This window comes from Oncorhynchus mykiss, chromosome 5, assembly GCF_057628025.1.
Source record: "Oncorhynchus mykiss isolate SJ-2025 chromosome 5, ASM5762802v1, whole genome shotgun sequence".
NCBI lineage: Eukaryota > Metazoa > Chordata > Actinopteri > Salmoniformes > Salmonidae > Oncorhynchus > Oncorhynchus mykiss.
The window spans coordinates 45,578,599-45,600,442 of NC_143026.1; the positions used below are offsets into that span (position 1 = coordinate 45,578,599).

Consider the following 21,844-nt stretch of genomic DNA (forward strand, 5'->3'; position numbering starts at 1 on the left):
CACAGGGTTTATGAACTGATACACAAAACACTGGATTGAAAACGTAGAGCTTTTTAATTTAAATTATTATACAAAATTCTTGCAACCAATAGAATGTTAGGTATATGGGGGATTCAACCATCCCAGCTCTGCAGATTTTGCTGCGAACAGACCGAACCATTAGCTCACTTGTATGTAGCTTGTTTTTGGTCACAGGTTCAGAAATGTACTTAAAGCTATCTTTGCAAATAGCACTGCTGGGTGACTTGAAAAACCATGGTCAGTCGATCAATAATATAGTAGTATTTTTAGTAAAGGTCTTAAGTAAAGGTTCATCTTTCATTTAGAATCTGTGATACCGCACAGTTGAAAAATATATGGCAAGTAGAAGTCAAGACTGGATGGTTTTTAGAGATGGATGGGAGAGGTTGAGTATAGCTGAAGGGTAAAAGAAAAAGAGAACTAATGTAAAATGTAGTATGTATAGGTATTATTGTTCATTATTTTACTCCAATGAGGAGGAGAGGTAGAGTTTGGGGGAAATAATGAAGGGAAAAAACATACAGTACCAATCTTTTCTACATTGTAGAATAATAGTGAAGACATCAAAATTAGGAAATAACTCAAATGGAATCATGTAGTAACCAAAAAAATTGTTAAACAAATCAAAATATATTTTAGATTCTTCAAAGTAGCCACCCTTTGCCTTGATGACAGCTTTGCACACTCTTGGCATTCTCTCAACCAGCTTCACCTGGAATGCTTTTCCAACAGTCTTGAAGGAGTTCCCACACATGCTGAGCACTTGTTGGCTGCTTTTCTTTCACTCTGTGGTCTAAATTATCCCAAACCATCTCAATTGGGTTGAAGACTGGTGATTATGGAGGCCAGGTCAAATTGTGACAAGTCACAACTCAAACTCATTAAGGAGGAAAGAAATTCCACAAATGAACTTTTAACCTTTCTGATCTCCCCATCCCGGATCCGGGATCGTGAATACAGACTCAAGCTCATTACCATAACGCAACGTTAACTATTCATGAAAATCGCAAATGAAATGAAATAAATATGCTAGCTCTCAAGCTTAGCCTTTTGTTAACAACACTGTCATCTCAGATTTTCAAAATATGCTTCTCAACCATTGCAAAACAAGCATTTGTGTAACAGTATTGATGGCTAACGTAGCATTTAGCATTAGCATTCAGCTGGCAACATTTACACAAAAAAACAGAAAAGCATTCAAATAAAATCATTTACCTTTGAAGAACTTCAGATGTTTTCATTGAGGAGACTCTCAGATAGCAAATGTTCAGTTTTTCCTGAAAGATTATTTGTTTAGGACAAATCGCTCCGTTTTCTGCGTCACGTTTAGCTATGAAAAAACCCCTGTATCCAGGATTGTGTAAATCTATCAGCAAGCTCATTAGCATAACACAACGTTAACTATTTATGAAAATCGCAAATGAAATGAAATAAATATGCCATCTCTCAAGCTTAGCATTTTGTAAACAACACTGTCATCTCAGATTTTCAAAATATGCTTCTCAACCATAGGAAAACAATCATTTGTGTAAAAGTAGCTAGCTAGCGTTAGCATTTCGCGTTAGCATTTAGCGTTAGCATTAGCGTTAGCATCCAGCACGCAACATTAACAAAAACATAAAAGCCTTCAAATAAAATCATTTACCTTTGAAGAACTTCTGATGTTTTCAATGAGGATACTCTCAGTTAGATAGCAGATGCTCAGTTTTTCCAAAAAGATTCCTTGTGTATTAGAAATAGCTCCGTTTTATACATCACATTTGGCTACCAAAAAAAATCCGAAAATTCAGTCCTCAAAACGCGAACTTTTTTCCAAATTAACTCCCATAATATCGACTGAAAACATGGCAAACGTTGTTTAGAATCAATCATCAAGGTGTTTTTCACATATCTCTTCATTGATACATCGTTCTTGGACACATGCTTTCTCCCCTGAATCAAATGGTAAAGTAGAAGCAGCTGGCAATTGCGCACCGAATTCGACGCAGGACACCAGGCGGACACTTGGAAAATGTAGTCTCTTATGGTCAATCTTCCAATGATATGCCTACAAATACGTCACAATGCTGCTAAGACCTTGGGCGAACGACAGAAAGTGTAGGCTCATTCGTTGCGCAATCACAGCCATATAAGGAGAGAATGGAAAACAGAGCTTCAGAAATTCTGCTAATTCCTGGGTGATGCATCATCTTGGTTTCGCCTGTAGAATGAGTTCTGGGGCACTTACAGACAAAATCTTTGCAGATTCTGAAACTTCAGAGTGTTTTCTTTCCAAAACTGTCAAGAATATGCATAGTCGAGCATCTTTTCGTGACAAAATATCGCGCTTAAAACGGGAACGTTTTTTATCCAAAAATGAAATAGCGCCCCTAGAGCTCTAACAGGTTAACATGGCGCACCTGTTAATTGAAAAGCATTCCAGGTGACTACCTCATGAAGCTGGTTGAGAGAAGGCCAATGGTGTGCAAAGCTGTCATCAAGGCAAAGGGTGATTATTTTGAAGAATCTCAAATATGAATCTCAAACACTTTTTTGGTTACATGATTTCATATGTGTTATTTCAATGTTTTGATTGTTATTCTACATTATTCTGCAATGTAGAATTTTTTTAAAGAAAAAACATTGAATGAGTAGGTGTTCTAGAACTTTTGACTGTGCGCGTGTGTGTGTGTGTGTACACATGATCTGGGAGATTTATTTCCCATGTGCACTCTGCTCTCAAAATATAACTGGCCAAACTGTAATATAAATTATTTATTCACGCTTTATAGCCCTCCACACACACCCCACTGTGACGTGGCTCTCCGTAAGGGACACAGGGGTTTGTGTGTGACACACATCGGCCTCCTAGAAGTGTGTGTGTGTACGTACGTACGTGTGTGTGTGTGACACTGCGATCTCCTAGAAGTGTTTTCACCGCTCGACTATGAGCTGAGTTTGGAGATGATGCGTATTGTAAGAAGAGAAGCCAAACTGTGTGGATGCAGATGACTCAACCAGTGTAACAGTCATTTGTTTTATCAGTCATTCATTTTATCTACAGTGCAGTGATGGGCTAAGGCCTAGGGGATCACCTAACGAGAGAGAGAATTCGGCTCAGCTCACACGCTGTAAACAGAGCCATATCTAGAATTATACTGTTTCATGTCGCCCAATAACTGAAAAGCTTTCTAGGACTCTAAAGCTGTATGTGTATGTCACTGATTTTCAATCCCTTGGTGTGTGTGTGTCTGTCTCTCTCTGTGTGTGCATGCTCTTGTTTATGCTCTGGTGTGTGTGTGTGTGTGTTTAAACGCCACAGGTCAGCAGGATACTGTACAGCTTCGCCACGGCCTTTAGGCGGTCCACCAAGAAGACGCTCCTCTCGGGCTTGGCTCCGCCCCTGACTCCAGACAGCGACGTCTTCACCTTCACCGTCAGCCTGGAGATCAAGGAGGATGATGGCAAAGGGACCTTTAGGTACGGTGCGTTGCAAACGCGCGATTCACGTTGCCGATCTGTACACCACAGCCACCTTCCTCCATCTCTAGGTGTGGTAGGGGTCAGGGGTCCGTCATGAACGGCATGGTATGTTATAACCATGTTAGAACATCAGTGTTATCCAACTACACCGGCGCTATCATCTGCATTGTCTATTTGTTGCACGTTTATACATAGTTCATTGCAGCCTTGTTCGGACATGCTTTCTCTACTGTGTGTTTATTAATGTCCTCTCTCTGAATGTGTTATATATGCAGATGATCTCTTTACCGCTCTCACGGTATGGTACATGTTCGAACATCACCCGGCCTCATCCTCAAGTCTATTTGTTGCCTATTTGAAAGGCCTCTTTTCCCCGTCTCGAAACACACATGAACTGAATTCGCTCCACTTCAATCTATGGCATTCAATCTCACTCTCAGAAAGAACGATGCCCCTTCAGTGCAGAAGGGAAGAGCAGAAATAGCTACAGGTGTCTTTTTATTTTTGAGCATTTATTTGAATTGTCGACACATGCTTCCTCTAATTTATCATCCAGAGCTGCAGAACAGCCTGTTCTCCTCCTCCACAGAAGCTTATTCACAAGCGGACTGCCACTGGCCCGGGCCGACGCCGACAGGCAGACACGTCCTCCTAGGAATCCGTCACAGTGTCGGAGATTAGACAGCCCTTTTCTGCTCACAGAGAGGACGTTGGGGTCCTCAGATTAGTCGGTGACTCTGGACATGTCCGCATGGAAACCAAGCGAGCGATCATGCGCTTCAGCAGAGGCAGAGAGGACCCGTTATCATCAGCTCTGTGTTGCGTTTCATTTTAGATGAGAGAGAGAACTTTAGCGTCTCACTCGTGGCTGTTCCCCTAAGGCTTAGTCTCAACTGCATAAACATCTGTCCTGTTCTTGTGTCCTCCCCTTCATGTGCAATTATTGGAAAAGACGTAACCGGTGGAAGCTCATCAGTTCTTTCTGATCCGGGTGATTTAAGGAGAGGAGGCAAGGAAAGAACAGATCCTCAGACTTTAATAGGGATGGTTTCCAATTCCCACCAAACAAGTAACTTCCCGTAGCTCCTAAATGGCCAGATACTACACTCGTTGTTTAAAAAAACATTAAAAGCCATTGCTTATTTTTAGATGGGCATATTTCCTCCTCATTAAGCCATGGGCTGCTTATTTATGGAATGTTGAGATCTAAGCGCAGCATTCACACGCTAGCAGGGCCAAATAGGCAAGTCCTTAGGATGTTTTCTCCAGGAATTCCAGAACAGACTGGTGTAATCTACAGTACACAGCAAATATTGTAAAGATCAGAGTAGTGTCGTGGTTGCGAAGTCTTGAAAATGACTTTAGAAACTTTTATTTAATTTTTAATTAAAAAAAAATTGAAACTTGGACCGTCGTACTGTTAAGTTAAGTCTCCCTCCCCTTATATGGTGTTTATTACCTCATTTCGGTTTTCGTTAGGCGTGTATTTCCCTTATATTATAATTTATTATAATTGTTTTCATTTTGTACATGTTTTTATCCAGAGCGCCTAAAGCATACATTTCATACTTTTTTTTCTTTCTCCGTACTGGTCCCCCGTGGGAATTGAACCCACAACCCTGGCATTGCAAGTGCCATGCTCTAGCCGCATGCCACAGTTTTTATTCTGCATTTATTTATGATCTCAGTAGCTCATAATTCCAGTGTGGTAGCTCTAACAGCATGCTCGAAGTGCCTTGAGTGCATGCTATGTATAAATTATTTGTAATTTGTGAAATATTTTTGGGAGGAGGATTTGTGTTTGGGGGGAAAAAAGAGTATGCTTTGATCAGGTTGACTGCTATTTCACTATTCAGAACAGAAACATTCTCAGTGCTTGCATAATCCCATTAGATCAATGAACTGCGTAAACAAATGCAAAGAGTGGTTTATTATCTCCATCGATATGGCATTACTGTATAAGTTCTCAGGGCAAGCGGTCTCCCGAGCCACACTTTCACATTGACTGAAATCCCAGCCAAAAATTTTTTAGAGTAAGAGCTTTTTCTATGTTTCTATTTTTCCAGTGCTGTGGCGAAAGACAAAGACAAGAACAGCTTCAAGCTGCGTCCGGGAATGGACAAGAAGATCGTCATCTACGTTCAACAGACGTCTAATAAGGAGCTGGCCATAGAGAGGTAACGTGCACGCACGCAAACACACACACACGGGTAGAGAGGCTGCGCAGACGTGACACAGTGTACGGTGCACAGACTGTATCGGACTGGGAGTCTTAGTCCCACCACCACGAGAGACTTCTCAGTCAGGACGTCTCTCAGCTATTCATAACAAGCTGTAATTCAGTTCTAATTGATAAACAACCACTGTTTAATGTCCGTCTGTTTCCGAGCTTAAGTGTCCCAGTCGGGCCATGAGAACGAGATGGATGTTTCTGTTCTGAGCCTGCTATTTCTCTACGGTTAATAATGTTGTTTTGACTTGCCGTCACCTTCACTTGAACCTCAGTTCCATTGCTTTTTGTTATTTCACTGTTCCTATACTGGGCCCGGATTGGAGAGCTCTGTTATCCTCTGTTATTCCATGCTCTGGTATGTCAAGGATATATCTAGCCTGATACTTTGGGGGGGGGTGACTTGTCTGATGCCTTCCACCTGGTTCCACTCTTATGACTTGTGTCTTTGTGTGGCTGTGAACGCCTGCTCGGTGTATGTGTTTTCTGTGTGTGTGTGTTCCAGGTGCTTCGGCCTCCTGCTGAGTCCAGGAAAGAACGTGAAGAACAGTGACATGCACCTGCTTGACCTGGAGTCGATGGGGAAGTCCTCTGATGGGAAGTCCTACATCATCACAGGGAGCTGGAATCCCAACACACCTCAGTTCCAGGCTGTTAACGAGGAGACACCCAAAGGTACAGCAGGCCAGACGGCCAACACGCAATGATATGTCCACAGGTTATGTGGTGCCACGTTAACATGGTATTCTTCCTGTCTGTGTATGATCAGGACTCTAAGGATGATGCCCCCCAGATGGTTCATAGCCGACCGTGGCTGTCTGGCTGATGTCATTTACATAGCTAACCACTGTTCCTGTTACAAATTCATATCTATGACCACAGCAACTGTATATGGGTTATATTGAGGATGGTTGTGTTCCAGGTTAAGTTATTGTACAGGTCCACGACTTTAACGGTTAAATCGATGAGTGTTGTGTCAATTTACATGACCACAGCTGTAAGGTTTCTGGTAAGGCTTCTATTAATGGCAGTTATGGGTTATTGTTCAACATATAAGTTAATGTATAACACTAATTAGGTGGGTGCTTATATTTTTCCTGTAAATGTACACGTCCACAGATATAGTAATGGCGGTTATGGGTCATGTCCAACAGATAAGTTCATGTACATGACGACGGCGGTGGACCTGGTGATCACTGAGGTGGAGGAGCCGGTTCGTTTCCTTCTGGAGACCAGGGTCAGAGTCTGCTCTCCCAACGAGAGGCTATTCTGGCCCTTCAGCAAACGCAACTACACCGAGACCTACTACCTGAAACTCAGACAGGTGAGACAGACCTTCTAGCTGAAACTCAGACAGGTGAGACAGACCTTCTAGCTGAAACTCAGACAGGTGAGAGTGTCTAGCTGAAACTCCGACAGGTGAGACAGACCTTCTAGCTGAAACTCAGACAGGTGAGAGTTTCTAGCTGAAACTCCGACAGGTGAGACAGACCTTCTAGCTGAAACTCTGACAGGTGAGACAGACCTTCTAGCTGATATTCAGACAGGTGAGACAGACCTTCTAGCTGAAACTCAGACAGGTGAGACAGACCTTCTAGCTGAAACTCAGACAGGTGAGAGTGTCTAGCTGAAACTCCGACAGGTGAGACAGACCTTCTAGCTGAAACTCAGACAGGTGAGAGTTTCTAGCTGAAACTCCGACAGGTGAGACAGACCTTCTAGCTGAAACTCTGACAGGTGAGACAGACCTTCTAGCTGAAACTCAGACAGGTGAGACAGACCTTCTAGCTGAAACTCAGACAGGTGAGAGTGTCTAGCTGACACTCAGACAGGTGAGACAGACCTTCTAGCTGAAACTCAGACAGGTGAGACAGACATTCTACTTGAAACTCAGACATATGAGACAGACATTCTAGCTGAAACTCAGACATGTGAGAGCGTCTAGCTGCAACTCAGACAGGTGAGACAGACCTTATAGCTGCAACTCAGACAGGTGAGAGTGTCTAGCTGAAACTCCGACAGGTGAGACAGACATTCTAGCTGAAACTCCGACAGGTGAGACAGACCTTCTAGCTGAAACTCAGACAGGTGAGACCTTCTAGCTGAAACTCCGACAGGTGAGACAGACCTTCTAGCTGAAACTCCGACAGGTGAGACAGACCTTCTAGCTGATACTCAGACAGGTGAGACCTTCTAGCTGATACTCAGACAGGTGAGACCTTCTAGCTGATACTCAGACAGATGAGACCTTCTAGCTGAAACTCAGACAGGTGAGAGTGTCTAGCTGAAACTCAGACAGGTGAGACAGACCTTCTAGCTGAAACTCAGACAGGTGAGACAGACATTCTACTTGAAACTCAGACATATGAGACAGACATTCTAGCTGAAACTCAGACATGTGAGAGCATCTAGCTGCAACTCAGACAGGTGAGACAGACCTTCTAGCTGCAACTCAGACAGGTGAAACAGACCTTCTAGCTGCAACTCAGACAGGTGAGAGTTTCTAGCTGAAACTCAGACAGGTGAGACAGACATTCTACTTGAAACTCAGACATGTGAGACAGACCTTCTAGCTGAAACTCAGACAGGTGAGAGTTTCTAGCTGAAACTCCGACAGGTGAGACAGACCTTCTAGCTGATACTCAGACAGGTGAGACCTTCTAGCTGAAACTCAGACAGGTGAGACAGACATTCTACTTGAAACTCAGACATGTGAGACAGACCTTCTAGCTGAAACTCAGACAGGTGAGAGTTTCTAGCTGAAACTCCGACAGGTGAGACAGACCTTCTAGCTGATACTCAGACAGGTGAGACCTTCTAGCTGAAACTCAGACAGGTGAGTGTCTAGCTGATTCTCAGACAGGTGAGACAGACCTTCTAGCTGCAACTCAGACAGGTGAGACATACCTTCTACTTGAAACACAGACATGTGAGACAGACATTCTACTTGAAACTCAGACATGTGAGACAGACATTCTAGCTGAAACTCAGACATGTGAGAGCGTCTAGCTGCAACTCAGACAGGTGAGACAGACCTTCTAGCTGCAACTCAGACAGGTGAGACAGACCTTCTAGCTGCAACTCAGACAGGTGAGAGTTTCTAGCTGAAACTCAGACAGGTGAGAGTTTCTAGCTGCAACCCAGACAGGTGAGACATACCTTCTACTTGAAACTCAGACATGTGAGACAGACATTCTACTTGAAACTCAGACATGTGAGACAGACATTCTAGCTGAAACTCAGACATGTGAGACAGACATTGTAGCTGAAACTCAGACATGTGAGAGCGTCTAGCTGCAACTCAGACAGGTGAGACAGACCTTCTAGCTGCAACTCAGACAGGTGAGACAGACCTTCTAGCTGCAACTCAGACAGGTGAGACAGACCTTCTAGCTGCAACTCAGACAGGTGAGACAGACCTTCTAGCTGCAACTCAGACATGTGAGACAGACATTCTACTTGACACTCAAGTAGAATGTGTGAGAGCACATGTGAGAGCGTCTAGCTGAATCTCAGACAGGTGAGACAGACATTCTACCTGAACTCAGACAGGTGAGACCTTCTAGCTGAAACTCAGACAGGTGAGACAGACACCATGGAAGACCAAACACTTAAACATTATGGGCATCTCCCGGTTTCCCTGAAAATCTCAATGGAGAACCAACACTGAACATACTTTTTAGTCTAGACTTAATTTGTGTTAACCCAACATGAATTGTGAGAGGGCTCTTTTTTAGTTTCTTGAACAATGTAACTGCTAGTCAATGTGGTCACCTATTGTCTTGACCCTGTATGTAACACCATTCCTTTCCTCCCTTCCCAGATGTAGCGTAACAGTATCAATGACACAAATCCAATGCTTTTTGATCCATGACAGGAAGTGTGTATGTGACTCTATACCCTACTTCCTCCAGATGGAGCGTAAGAGTAACAACGATACCCTGTACGAGGTGCTGAGCCTGGAGAGTGAGTCAGAGAGGGAGAGGAAGAAAACCACAGCCAGCCCCAACATCCTGCAGTCTTCCTCCCACGGCTCCATGGTGCCATCGCCTCCCGAGGATGATGAGGAGGAAGGTGACTGTCTGAGAAACCCAAATTTTACATTGTATTCAACCGTAATTTAACCAGGAAGTCCGATTGAGGTCAGAAGAGCTCTCTTCCCCTACATTTACATTTGAGTCATTTAGTAGACGCTCTTATTCACGAGAGTGACTTACTAAAGTAGGTAAAACAACCACACATCATTGCAAGTGTGTCCTTAAAAAAAGCTGCTAAATCTGCTAAATCTGTGGTAGTAAGAATAAAGGATAGTTTGTTGTTGCCTTCCTGTCTCTATAGTTCCATCCTAAATGAACCCCTAGCCTCTACCCCCGACCTATGTACTGTTCAATTCCTCTACCCTCTAGACACTTGTCGAGTTCTGAGAGGATTAGACAGGTGTATCCAATCCTCTCATATCCACACAACTGAACCCCCCCCAAACAAAAACAAAAACAGCACCATTTTTTGGTTACAAAATAGTTTTGCTACAATGTGCCCTAGTGAACAGGAAATGGTCGGTTTGGGATTGGGTCGTAGTCTCTCCCTGTCTGTTTGTTCCTTATTCCTCTCCCTGTACAGTATGTATTATGCCATTCTTGATGTGTGACAGCTAGGTCTATTTGTCTGTCTCAATGCCCCCCCCCCTCCGCTGTGTTTGTCTGCTGTCTAGCCAGCCTGTTATGTGCCATAGTTTAGTCTCTCGGCATGGCTGATTGTGTGTTTACCAGTCTAGTAAGTCGCTATACATACATTATGTTTATGTACTTTAGCCCAGGTCAACTACTTTGATATGTCAACCCTTCAAGTCTCTGAATGGATCCCAAATGCCACCCTATTCCCTATAAAGTGCACTACGTTTGACCACAGCCCTGATCAGAAGTAGTGCACTGTCCTGGGAACAGGGTGCCATTTGGGACACGCCCTCTGTCGCAGAGCTCATGTTTATTTTTGCAAGGTGGACAATAAAGTGGTTTTAAATTCTCTTCTGTCAGACAATGACGAGCCGTTGCTGAGTGGCTCGGGAGACGTGTCAAAGGAGTGTGCTGAGAAGATCCTGGAGACCTGGGGAGACCTGCTGTCCAAATGGTGAGTCAGGGAGGAGATCTCATCTCACAGATCATACTTTACATTACTCTGCTCCCCCTCAACCTTACATACCCACTTTACTGCAGGTTGATCAGTTTGTATCAGGAATATCATACCTTGCCTTTGTGTAGATCATCCAATGTATTTTGTACTTCTCATCTTAATTTAGCTCAACATTCAGTGGTGTTATAGAAAATTGAAACCATAAACAAACGAAGGTAAAAGATGAGGTGATTTTGAACTTTATTTTACCTTACAAGACCTTACCACCAGCTGTACCAGTCTGGCATCACCAGGCAGCAGGCTCTTTGCTCAGTGGACGATCTGTGCTGAGAAAGCAGCTACCACTGAGCTGCCGTTTAGTTAGTGTGCCTGAAGATGCCGGTGAGCCTTCAGAGCTGAGCTCCCTGCCTGGCTGGCCAGGCTGCCAGGAGAAAGATTGATGTGGTGGTGGGCTTTTGATTTTCCCGTTGACCAGTCAGCGTAGGCATGGAGGGAGGCATGTCAGGGAGAGAGATGAGGGGACTTACTGCTGGCACAGTGATAGAGTGGCCCTCTAGCTGAGTTACAACCCAAATTACGGCCTTCTTTACAATGTTCCTTGTAGGTCAGGAGTCTTTTATAATATACCGTGGTCTGATTCTTCATAATCTTTCTTTGACAGAATTTTTTTGTGTGGGAAATTCACATTTATCTCTGGTAATCATGATGATAAGAAAAGCAAACTAACACCTAGTGCTTGTAAAATATAGACTTATCCTTCATACATACGGAGTTGCTATAGTTTATACTAAGAATGGACACATGCACACCCACATACACACACTCAAATCCACACACACTCATATCCTCACACACACACACACACTCCTAATTTGAAAACGCATTCATGGGTGGTGGGAAATTATGTTGATATTTTAATCTCTGGAAGTGGCAAGGAAAAGAAAGAGGTGTATGTGTGTGTTGTCACATCCAGATAACCAGCTAATTAAGATTATTTCCCGTTCCCTTTACTCTTTATTGTTCTCAATCAAAACCTTGTGATGAATTGAATTAACAAGTCCAGAAATTGAATTAGAGACGCTCAGTATCCTCTGTCTTCTGCTGTGACGGTCACATCTGTAGTTCCCCATTCGCTCTGTTCCCTTCAACCCAGACTTCAGACCGGAGGGAGGGAAGAGAGAGGGAGCACATTTAGCTTTCTTCTATGTCTAATACAGCACAAACAAGGTGTTTTTTTTTGCCTCACAAATCCTTTAATGCTTTGCCGTTAAAGGACAATTGCGCCACTTTATAACCAATTATTATGCTGTTAGTATATATGCAGCAATGTAAGATTTTATACACATTCTGATGTTTTATAGGTTTGTTAATCATGCTGCACAATTCCATTTTAAAGATGCTGTATTGCCCTCGTCTACAGCATACTATGATTCCCAGAGTACATTTTGTCTCCCATAATGCAATACTCTGCCTAGTTAGCCTACAGTTATCTTAGCTAGCTGGCTATCAAGCCCAGACAAAGCTTAGTCTAAATATATTGCTTATCATAAGTTATGAGTGGATTCCACATTACTTTTCGGTTGTAGATATATTAGAATGCTTGCCTGACTGTCATGCTGAATATATGTTCATGGCATTGTCACCAATCAACTGCAAATACAATCAATTTTTTTTTAATGTAGATGCTAACTAGCTATGCTAACCATAACATTGTTGCTGTATCTAGTTAGAATGCTAGCTAGCCTGACTGCTACATCCAAAATAATATAATTTGCAACAATAACAGCTGAGTTTCGTCTTAGCAACTGTTAGAAGAACACAACATTTATTATGAAATTGACATGCAAGTCATTACGCAATCCTAGTTTCTCAGCCTGTATCTTTGGCTGGCACAGCAAATAACCTTACCTTGTTAGCCAGCTAGATAGATTATTTTATCTCATGACAGCCAACAATAGAACGAAAATAAATGTAGCTAGCATACGAGTCCAATGTTTGATGGCCACATTGTTTACATCAAAAGTTAGCTTTTGTGCTATCAACCTCTCTCTCTCCCCCCTCACCAATCTGTCTCTCCTAGCTCTTCGTCTGCTTCCTTCAAAACACAACTATATTTTATCCAGGTGTATTGGCCTCTTAGTTTCAATCAAGAAACATACTAGGAATACAAGCATTTTGCTACACTCCGCAATAACATCTGCTAACTATGTGTATGCAACCAATCCAATTAGATTTTGCGATTGGATTTTACTGTCGTTTTAATGAACCGCTAGCTTGTGCTAGGCATGTATCTTCGACGTTACGAGACCTAGCTAGTGATTTGTTACATGTAGTAACGCTAGATTATAATGCAAATGCTAGTGCTGTCACTTTGTGGTGCTAATGTTGAACTGCATATTAATTGCATAACATGCCGCAAACCAATTGCAACTTGATTTCAAGCAACTTGTATTTTGAAATGAAATAAAATCAACCTTTAAAATATTCCTTTCTGCACACTCTCGTGATAGTGATATTTGCTGATAATGTCTCTCTCCTGTGCATGTTATCCTTAAGGCCTACTTTCATTAAAAGGGCTTGCTCTAATCCATTTCATGACAGCATATACAGTAGCTGTAGAAGTAAAATCTGGAATCCTTCAACATGGTTAGCCTCATTAATTGTCTAATGAAAAATGTAAAAAACACACGGATCTTGCCAGTATTACAGTATCTCTGATGTGTGAGTGCTTTTCCTATTTGTAATAGTATCATTTCCCATTGGAGAAGAAGGTAACAGGGGAGGGACCTCTCCTCCAATACAGTTGCAATATAATACAGGTGAGGAGAAAGGATGTGAGTAATCCAAGGAATGACAAAGTGAGAAAAGGACTTAGTAGCTATCGTGTGGTAAGGTTACCCCCCCCCCCCCCCCCAGACCTAAAGTGATGTTATCCTAGCCCCACTAAGATCATGGTTTTGGTTGGGTAATAGACGCTGTTTTGTGGGTAGGAAGTGCTGCTGTTGACAGGGTTTGCATTCTAGGTCAGCCATACAGGGATTGATACACCCACACCAATGATCAAGGACATCAGCTGTAGGACATCTGTGTAGTATCACCAAACTAAATGAGAGTGACAACAAAATAAAACAAATAGGGAATGTTCCATGACCAAAGAATACACTATACAGTCGTTGCCAAAAGTTTTGAGAATGACAGAAATATTAATTTCCACAAAGTTAGCTGCTTCAGTGTCTTTAGATATTTTTGTCAGATGTTACTATGGAATACTGAAGTATAATTACAAGCATTTCATAAGTGTCAAAGGCTTTTATTGGCAATTACATGAAGTTGATACAAAGAGTCAATGTTTGCAGTGTTGACCCTTCTTTTTCAAGACCTCTGCAATCTGGCCTGGCATGCCGTCAATTAACTTCTGGGCCACATCCTGACTGATGGCAGCCCATTCTTGCATAATCAATGCTTGGAGTTTGTCAGAATTGTTTTTGTTTTTGTCCACCCCCCTCTTGAGGATTGACCACAAGTTCTCAATGGGTTTAAGGTCTGGGGAGTTTGGACCCAAAATATCAATGTTTTGTTCCCCGAGCCACTTAGTTATCACTTTTGCCTTATAGCAAGGTGCACCACCATGCTGGAAAAGGCATTGTTTGTCACCAAACTGTTCCTGGATGGTTGGGAGAAGTTGCTCTCGGAGGATGTGTTAGTATCATTCTTTATTCATGCTGTGTTCTTAGGCAAAATTGTGAGTGAGCCCACTCCCTTGGCTGAGAAGCAACCCCACACATGAATGGTCTCCGGATGCTTTACTGTTGGCATGACACAGGACTGATGGTAGTGCTCACCTTGTCTTCTCTGGACATGTTTTTTTTCCGGATGCCCCAAACAATCGGAAAGGGGATTCATCAGAGAAAATTACTTTACCCCGGTCCTCAGCAGTCCAATCACTGTACCTTTTGCAGAATATCAGTCTGTCCCTGATGTTTTTCCTGGAGATAAGTGGCTTCTCTGCTGCCCTTCTTGACACCAGGCCATCCTCCAAAAGTCTTTGCCTCACTGTGCATGCAGATGCACTCACACCTGCCTGCTGCCATTCCTGAGCAAGCTCTGTACTGGTGTTGCCCCAATCCTGCAGCTGAATCAACTTTAGGAGACGGTCCTGGCGCTTGCTGGACTTTCTTAGGCGCCCTGAAAGCCTTCTTCACAACATTTTAACCGCTCTCCTTGAAGTTCTTGATGATCCGATAAATGGATGATTTAGGTGCAATCTTACTGGCAGCAATATCCTTGCCTGTGAAGCCCTTTTTGTGCAAAGCAATGATGACAGCACGTGTTTCCTTGCAGGTAACCATGGTTGACAGAGGAACAACAATGATTCCAAGCACCACCCTCCTTTTGAAGCTTCCAGTCTGTTATTCGACCTCCATCAGCATGACAGAGTTATCTCCAGCCTTGTCCTCTTCAACACTCACACCTGTGTTTACGAGAGAATCACTGACATGATGTCAGCTGGTCCTTTTGTGGCAGGGCTGAAATGCAGTGGAAATGTTTTTTTGGGGATTCAGTTCATTTGCATGGCAAAGAGGGACTTTGCAATTAATTGCAATTCATCTGATAACTCTTCATACCATTCTGGAGTATATGCAAATTGCCATCATGCAAACTGAGGCAGCAGACTGTGAAAAATAATATTTGTGTCATTCTCAAAACTTTTGGCCACGACTGTACATAAATCAAAGAATCAACACTTTATTTCATATAATATAAAGAACACCTATATCAATGGTTAGTGGGTTTAGACATTAATCTAACTTCAAAACAAGAGATGATTGAACAGTTAAATGAATAGTGTCTAATACAAATAATAAACCAAATGTCAGGGCTGGGCTGGAACAGAAACCTGCACACCCAGTAGCTAGATCTCTAGGAACAGGGTTGGCCATGCATTTTCTAGGTCTATGCATTGTTCCTTTTAACAGTACAACTAGACTAAGTTAGCTAGCTAGTGGTTTTCAGCCGCATCACAACAGCTGTTGTTTTTGAACAGCACCAGATGTTCTTTGGGGTTCCAGGGTTCACTTCGGTCCATCCTCAAAAAGCCGTTAAAAAGGTGCTACTTGATCAAATCAAATTTATTTGTCACATGCACTAACATCTGCTAACCATGTGTAAGTGTAGCGAAATGCTTGTGCTTCTAGTTCCGACCATGCAGTTACATCTAACACGTAATATAACCTAATAATTTCACAACAACTACCTTACAAGTGTAAGGAATGAATACGAATATGTACATCAAATATATAAATGAGTGATGGCCGAATGGCATAGGCAAGATGCAGTAGATGGTATAGAGTACAGTATATACATATGAGATGAGTAATGTAGACCTCCACATGTCACATTATATGAAGTGGCATTATGATACATTACATCAAGATGCCTGAAAAGGGCACAATGGCTGCTGGAGCTGCAACTTCGGTCGGTGATGGTGGGAGTGGTTTTGGCCGAATAGAATCATTCTATAGGTTTTTTGAGTGCCTATTTAAAATATTTAGAGATGTTATTAGACAAAAACAACCAGAGCAACATATGGCATGCAGTTCCAATATGATCTGAAAACTAGGGATGGGTTTAGTCGAAAGTTTACTTACACTTGGGTTGGAGTCATTAAAACTGTTTTTTAAACCACTCCACAAATTTCTTGTTAACAAACTACAGTTTTGGCAGGGTGGTTAGGACATCTACTTTGCATGACACAAGTAATTTTTCCAACGATTGTTTACAGACAATTGTATCACAATTCCAGTGGGTCAAAAGTTTACATACACTAAGTTGACTGTGCCTTTTAAACAGCTTGGAAAAGTCCAGAAAATGATGTCATGGCTTTAGAAGCTTCTGATAGGCTAATTGACATAATTTGAGTCAATTGGATGTGTACCTGTGGATGTATTTCAAGGCCTACCTTCAGACTCATTGCCTCTTTGCTTGACATCATGGGAAAATCAAAATAAATCAGCCAAGACTTCAGAAAGAAAATTGTAGACCTCCGCATGTCTGGCTCATCCTTGGGAGACATTTCCAAACGCCTAAAGGTACCACGTTCATCTGTACAAAAAATAGAATGCAAGTATAAACACCATGGGACCACGCAGCCGTCATACTGCTCAGGAAGGAGACGCAATCTGTCTCCTAGAGATGAACGTACTTTGGTGCGAAAAGTGAAAATCAATCCCAGAACAACAGCAAATGACCTTGTGAAGATGCTGGAGGAAACAGGTACAAAATAGTCTATATCCACAGTAAAACGAGTCCTATAGCGTCATAGGCCCGCTCAGCAAGCCACTGCTCCAAATCCGCCATAAAAAGCCAGACAACGGTTTGCAACTGGACATGGGGACAAAGATCGTACTTTTTGGAGAAATGTCCTCTGGTCTGATGAAACAAAAATAGAACTGTTTGTCCATAATGAACATCGTTATGTTTGGAGGAAAAAGGGGGAGGCTTGCAAGCCGAAGAACACCATCCCAACCGTGAAGCACGGGGGTGGCAGCATCATGTTGTGGGGGGTACTTTGCTACAGGAGGGACTGGTGCACTTCACAAAATAGATGGCATCATGAGGGAGGAAAATGATGTGGATATATTGAAGCAACATTTCAAGACATCAGTCTGGAAGTTAAAGCTTGGTTGCAAATGGGTCTTCCAAATGTACGATGACCCCAAGCATACTTCCAAAGTTATGGCGAAATGGCTTAAGGACAACAAATTCAAGGTATTGGAGTAGCCATTACAAAGCCCTGACCTCAATCCTATAGAAAATTTGTGGGCAGAACTGAAAAAGCGTGTGTGAGCAAGGAAGCCTACCAACCTGACTCAGTTACACCAACTCTGTCAGGAGGAATGGGCCAAAATTCACCCAACTTATTGTGGGAAGCTTGAAGAAGGCTACCCAAAATGTTTGACCCAAGTTAAACAATTTAAAGGCAATGTTACCAAATACTAATTGAGTGTATGTAAACTTCTGACCCACTGGGAATGTGATGAAAGAAATAAAAGCTGAACTAAATCCTTCTCTCTACTGTTATTTTGAAACTTAAAATAAAGTGGTGATCCTAATTGACCTAAGACATTTAATTTTTACTTAGATTAAATGTCAGGAATGGTGAAAAACTGAGTTTAAATGTATTTCTCTAAGGTGTATGTAAACTTCCGACTTCAACTGTAGATAACTGAAAATGACTGTCCATCATTTCCTATATTAGTAATCTCAGGCATCCTACTTAAAACCTTACAGAGAAGCAATATCCAGTTCGGCTCATCACTAAACAGTTTATATGAATGAAATCATAAAATTACACTAAAACTGTGTAGAACATTACTAAATACTTTGTAATAACAACCCAAATTGTGTAAGTGTCCTTTAAAGTGTCTCTTCAGAATGGCTCTGCTGACTGAAATAAAATGGCTATGTTTAAGAAATCTGCTTTCATTCTAACTGGCAAAGGGTGGTCAATTATGTAATGCAAATGTCACTGTGGTGTGTTGTGCGACTCGATGCAGGGCTCTGGGAGTCAGTGGGATACTTTTTTTTTTGTATGGCCAACCCCCTGAGGACTGAAGCTGGTTTCACTTACATCACACTCAAAGTACACCCTGCCTTGTTTCAAGTGTTTTATCGGAGAAGAAAAGAAATGCCACGTTGCAATGCATAACCAACTAAGTACCTCGGGACAAATAAACAATAAGACGAAACAACTGAATGAGAGTGGGGGGCGATTTAATCTGGAATGTTCTTTAGCCTTCCTAGGGGTGTGTGGTGTGGAACCTGATTACTATATTGCCTGGCATTGTGACTGTAATTCCTGCCAGCTGCCGAGGCCTCTGGCAAGAGCCAGGAGTAGACTCTGTCTCGGTCTGTCCTGATCAAAGAGAGCCTCACCTTTCTCTCTCTCGCCCCCCCCCCCCCCCTCCACCTTCTCTATCTGGCTCCTCAGGACACACATCTGAATTCCAAATTGGTTAAATAAATACAACATAATTTAGCTCTTTGTTTAGCCATCTTACATATAAAACCTTATTTGTTCATCAAATTGTGAATAACTCACCACAGGTTAATGAGAAGGGTGTGCTTGAAAGAATGCACGTAACTTTGCAATGTTGGGTTGTATTGGAGAGTCTCATTCTTAAATTATTTTCCACACACAGTCTGTGCCTGTATTTAGTTGTCATGCTAGTGAGGGCCGAGAATCCACTCTCACATGGGTACGTGGTTGCAAAGGCATCAGTGTCTTAACTGCGTGATTTGCCAAGGCAGGATACTCTGAGCGCATCCCAATCCAGAAGTCTGACAGTAACTTCTGATTTAAATAACATTTTCACAGAACCGCTTGTTGCAATTTCAATGAGGCTCTCTTGTTCAGATATTGGTAAGTGGACTGGAGGCAGGGCGTGAAAGGGATAACGAATCCAGTTGTTTGTGTCGTCCGTTTCAGGAAAGTACCTGCGTAATTGCACACCCAGCTCACTCAGGTGCTTCGCTATATCACATTTGACATTGTCCGTAAGCTTCAGTTCATTTGCATACAAAAAAATCATACAATGAGGGAAAGACCTGTGTTGTCCTTGTTAATGCAGACAGAGAAGAGCTCCAACTTCTTAATCATAGCCTCAATGTTGTGCCGCACATTGAATATAGTTGCGGAGAGTACCTGCAATCCTAGATTCAGATCATTCAGGCGAGAAAAAACATCACCCAGATAGGCCAGTCATGTGAAAAACTCGTCCTTGTGCAAGCGGTCAGACAAGTGAAGATTATGGTCCGTATAGAAAACTAAGCTTGACTCTCAGTTCAAAAAAGCGTGTCACTACTTTGCCCTTTGATATCCAGCGCACTTCTGTATGTTGTAAAAGCGTTACATGGTCGCTGCCGATATCATTGCATAATGCAGAAAATACATGAGTGTTCAGAGTCCTTGCTTCAACAAAGTTAACCATTTTCACTGTAGTGTCCAAAACTTATTTCAAGCTGTCAGGCATTCCCTTGGCAGCAAGAGCCTCTCGGCGAATACTGCAGTTTACCCAAGTGGCGTCGAGAGCATCTGCTTGCACACGCGTTACCACTCCACTATGCCTCCCTGTCATGGCTTTTACGCCATCAGTACAGATACCAACACATCTTGACCACCAAAGTCCATTTGATGTCACAAAGCTGTTCAGTACTTAAAATATATCCTCTCCTGTTGTCCTGGTTTTCGAGCAAACGTTAGTGGAATTCCTGCGAGACAGTAATGGTTAATGTGATTGGATATGAATTATTTGACTAGGCTTCCTGTATTTGACATTGTGTTGTTATTTCGCAGAAAATAAGATGGTTTAATTGTATTTTTGGCGATGAAACAAGGCTATTCATGCGAGACAAAAACATCACCCAAATGTATAGCCCCGTTGGAAAATCTAAATGGACTGTTTGAAAATGTGAATCACATTTTTATTTGGCCTTCCCCTGACGGCATTGCGCGTACCCACAGTTTGGGAATAGCCGGCCTAGCCGAACGAACTTAAGCATGCTGACGCCTTTAAGGCATGCTTCCCAGCCGAAACAGTTTGGAAAAATTTGTGAATATATATTGTGACAACATTTTGTGATGTTTTGGCTGTTCGGGGAAACAACATTTTTTCTCGAGGCAAGCCGAAGTCTACGTTTTTGTTGTCGTAGACTCTTTATCGTTCAATGAGAGGACTTGCTTTCATGCACATTTATTAATTGAGAAATTCTGCACCAAACGTCTTAGTTAGATGTAAACTTGTGCCACTAAGATTTCCTCTGCAAAAGCTTTTTTAAATTTAAATTTAAATTTTTATTATACAGATTTCTTGAGTTATATTAGATTAATTCTGACTATTTTGAGGAAGTGAGTATTGGCTATGGCGTCTCCAAATGAACAAACGGTACTATTGCCATTTAAAAAAAAAAATGTTTTTCAAGCGAAGGTCTTTTAAGGGATTATGCGAACATACTCGTTCGGCTTCGGCTAGGCATCATCAACTAAAGCATGCTGATGCCTTTATCCCCACACCAGTGGGCCGCCAGTGTTTTATGTCAATGTAAGCTTCAGTGGTAGTGTTTTACTAACACTAAAGCCTTGTGGCGAGCAGAATCAACAACCTCTGCGCCACTCAAGACTGTTGCTTTGTGAGAAGGACTCTTTACAAGTCTGCTCGCCACAAGTCGTTCACAGTTAGCCCTTGTTACAGTAAATGCCAGCTAAAACGTACCAAGGCCCTTGCCTTGACTTCAAATTCAAACAGTTCCGCGGGGGGCCATGGCCCAGTGAGGCGCAGGTGCCAGCCCGCGTAGAGGGAAACAGAAAAGTCTGAGCCGGTTGTGTAAGAAAACTGGGGTAAATCTTTGTTGGAAATGCGGCATTAGTGGGGAAAATGCAAAACTGACCCAAGATTAGTGTCTAGGGGCAACTTCACCCTACACCTGTTACATAATTCTGATCGTTATGATAACCTGTCTCTCTCCCTCCCTCTGTCCCCAGGCACCTGAACTTGTCGGTGCGTCCCAAGCAGCTCCCGGCGTTGGTACGTAGTGGCGTACCAGAGGCCCTCAGGGGAGAGGTATGGCAGCTCCTGGCCGGTTGCCATAACAATGACCACCAGGTAGAGGAGTACCGCACCCTCATCACCAAGGTAGGCCTGACCCCTGAGCACTTAACTAACCTGACCCAGAGATACTGTGTATATAATGACGAGATGGTCTTGTCTCCGTCCTAACAATGGGAGTCGTTGTCCCAAAGGCAGGAAGGAAGGTCTTCTTATCGCTCTATTTCCAAATGGACAGATTTTTACAGGAGTGGACCCCCCCTTCTACCTGACCCCATTCACATTGTGACCCCTGACCTCTTACCTAACCTGAGGTTAATGGCATAGCTTACTGATTGTTTGAGTTGTTCAGTTTGAGCAAGGTGAGGCACAGAATCACTCATCTTGATCACGATAA

General features: G+C 42.6%; 1 protein-coding gene across 11 annotated transcripts in view; it reads left to right on the forward strand.

The window, feature by feature from the left end:
- LOC110523933 (rab GTPase-activating protein 1) overlaps positions 1-21,844 on the forward strand; it is a 136,649-nt gene that overhangs the window by 35,916 nt on the left and 78,889 nt on the right. For all 11 annotated transcript variants that reach the window (XR_016496080.1, XR_016496078.1, XR_016496079.1 and 8 more), the window contains 7 exons: positions 3,323-3,480; positions 5,550-5,660; positions 6,219-6,388; positions 6,868-7,037; positions 9,628-9,787; positions 10,747-10,840; positions 21,384-21,534. Coding sequence is in view for 8 of the 11 variants with exons in the window: in XM_090234997.1 (XP_090091123.1) it covers positions 3,323-3,480; positions 5,550-5,660; positions 6,219-6,388; positions 6,868-7,037; positions 9,628-9,787; positions 10,747-10,840; positions 21,384-21,534 (1,014 nt within the window). In the remaining 3 variants the exon portion in view is untranslated. The remainder of the gene's footprint in view (positions 1-3,322; positions 3,481-5,549; positions 5,661-6,218; positions 6,389-6,867; positions 7,038-9,627; positions 9,788-10,746; positions 10,841-21,383; positions 21,535-21,844) is intronic.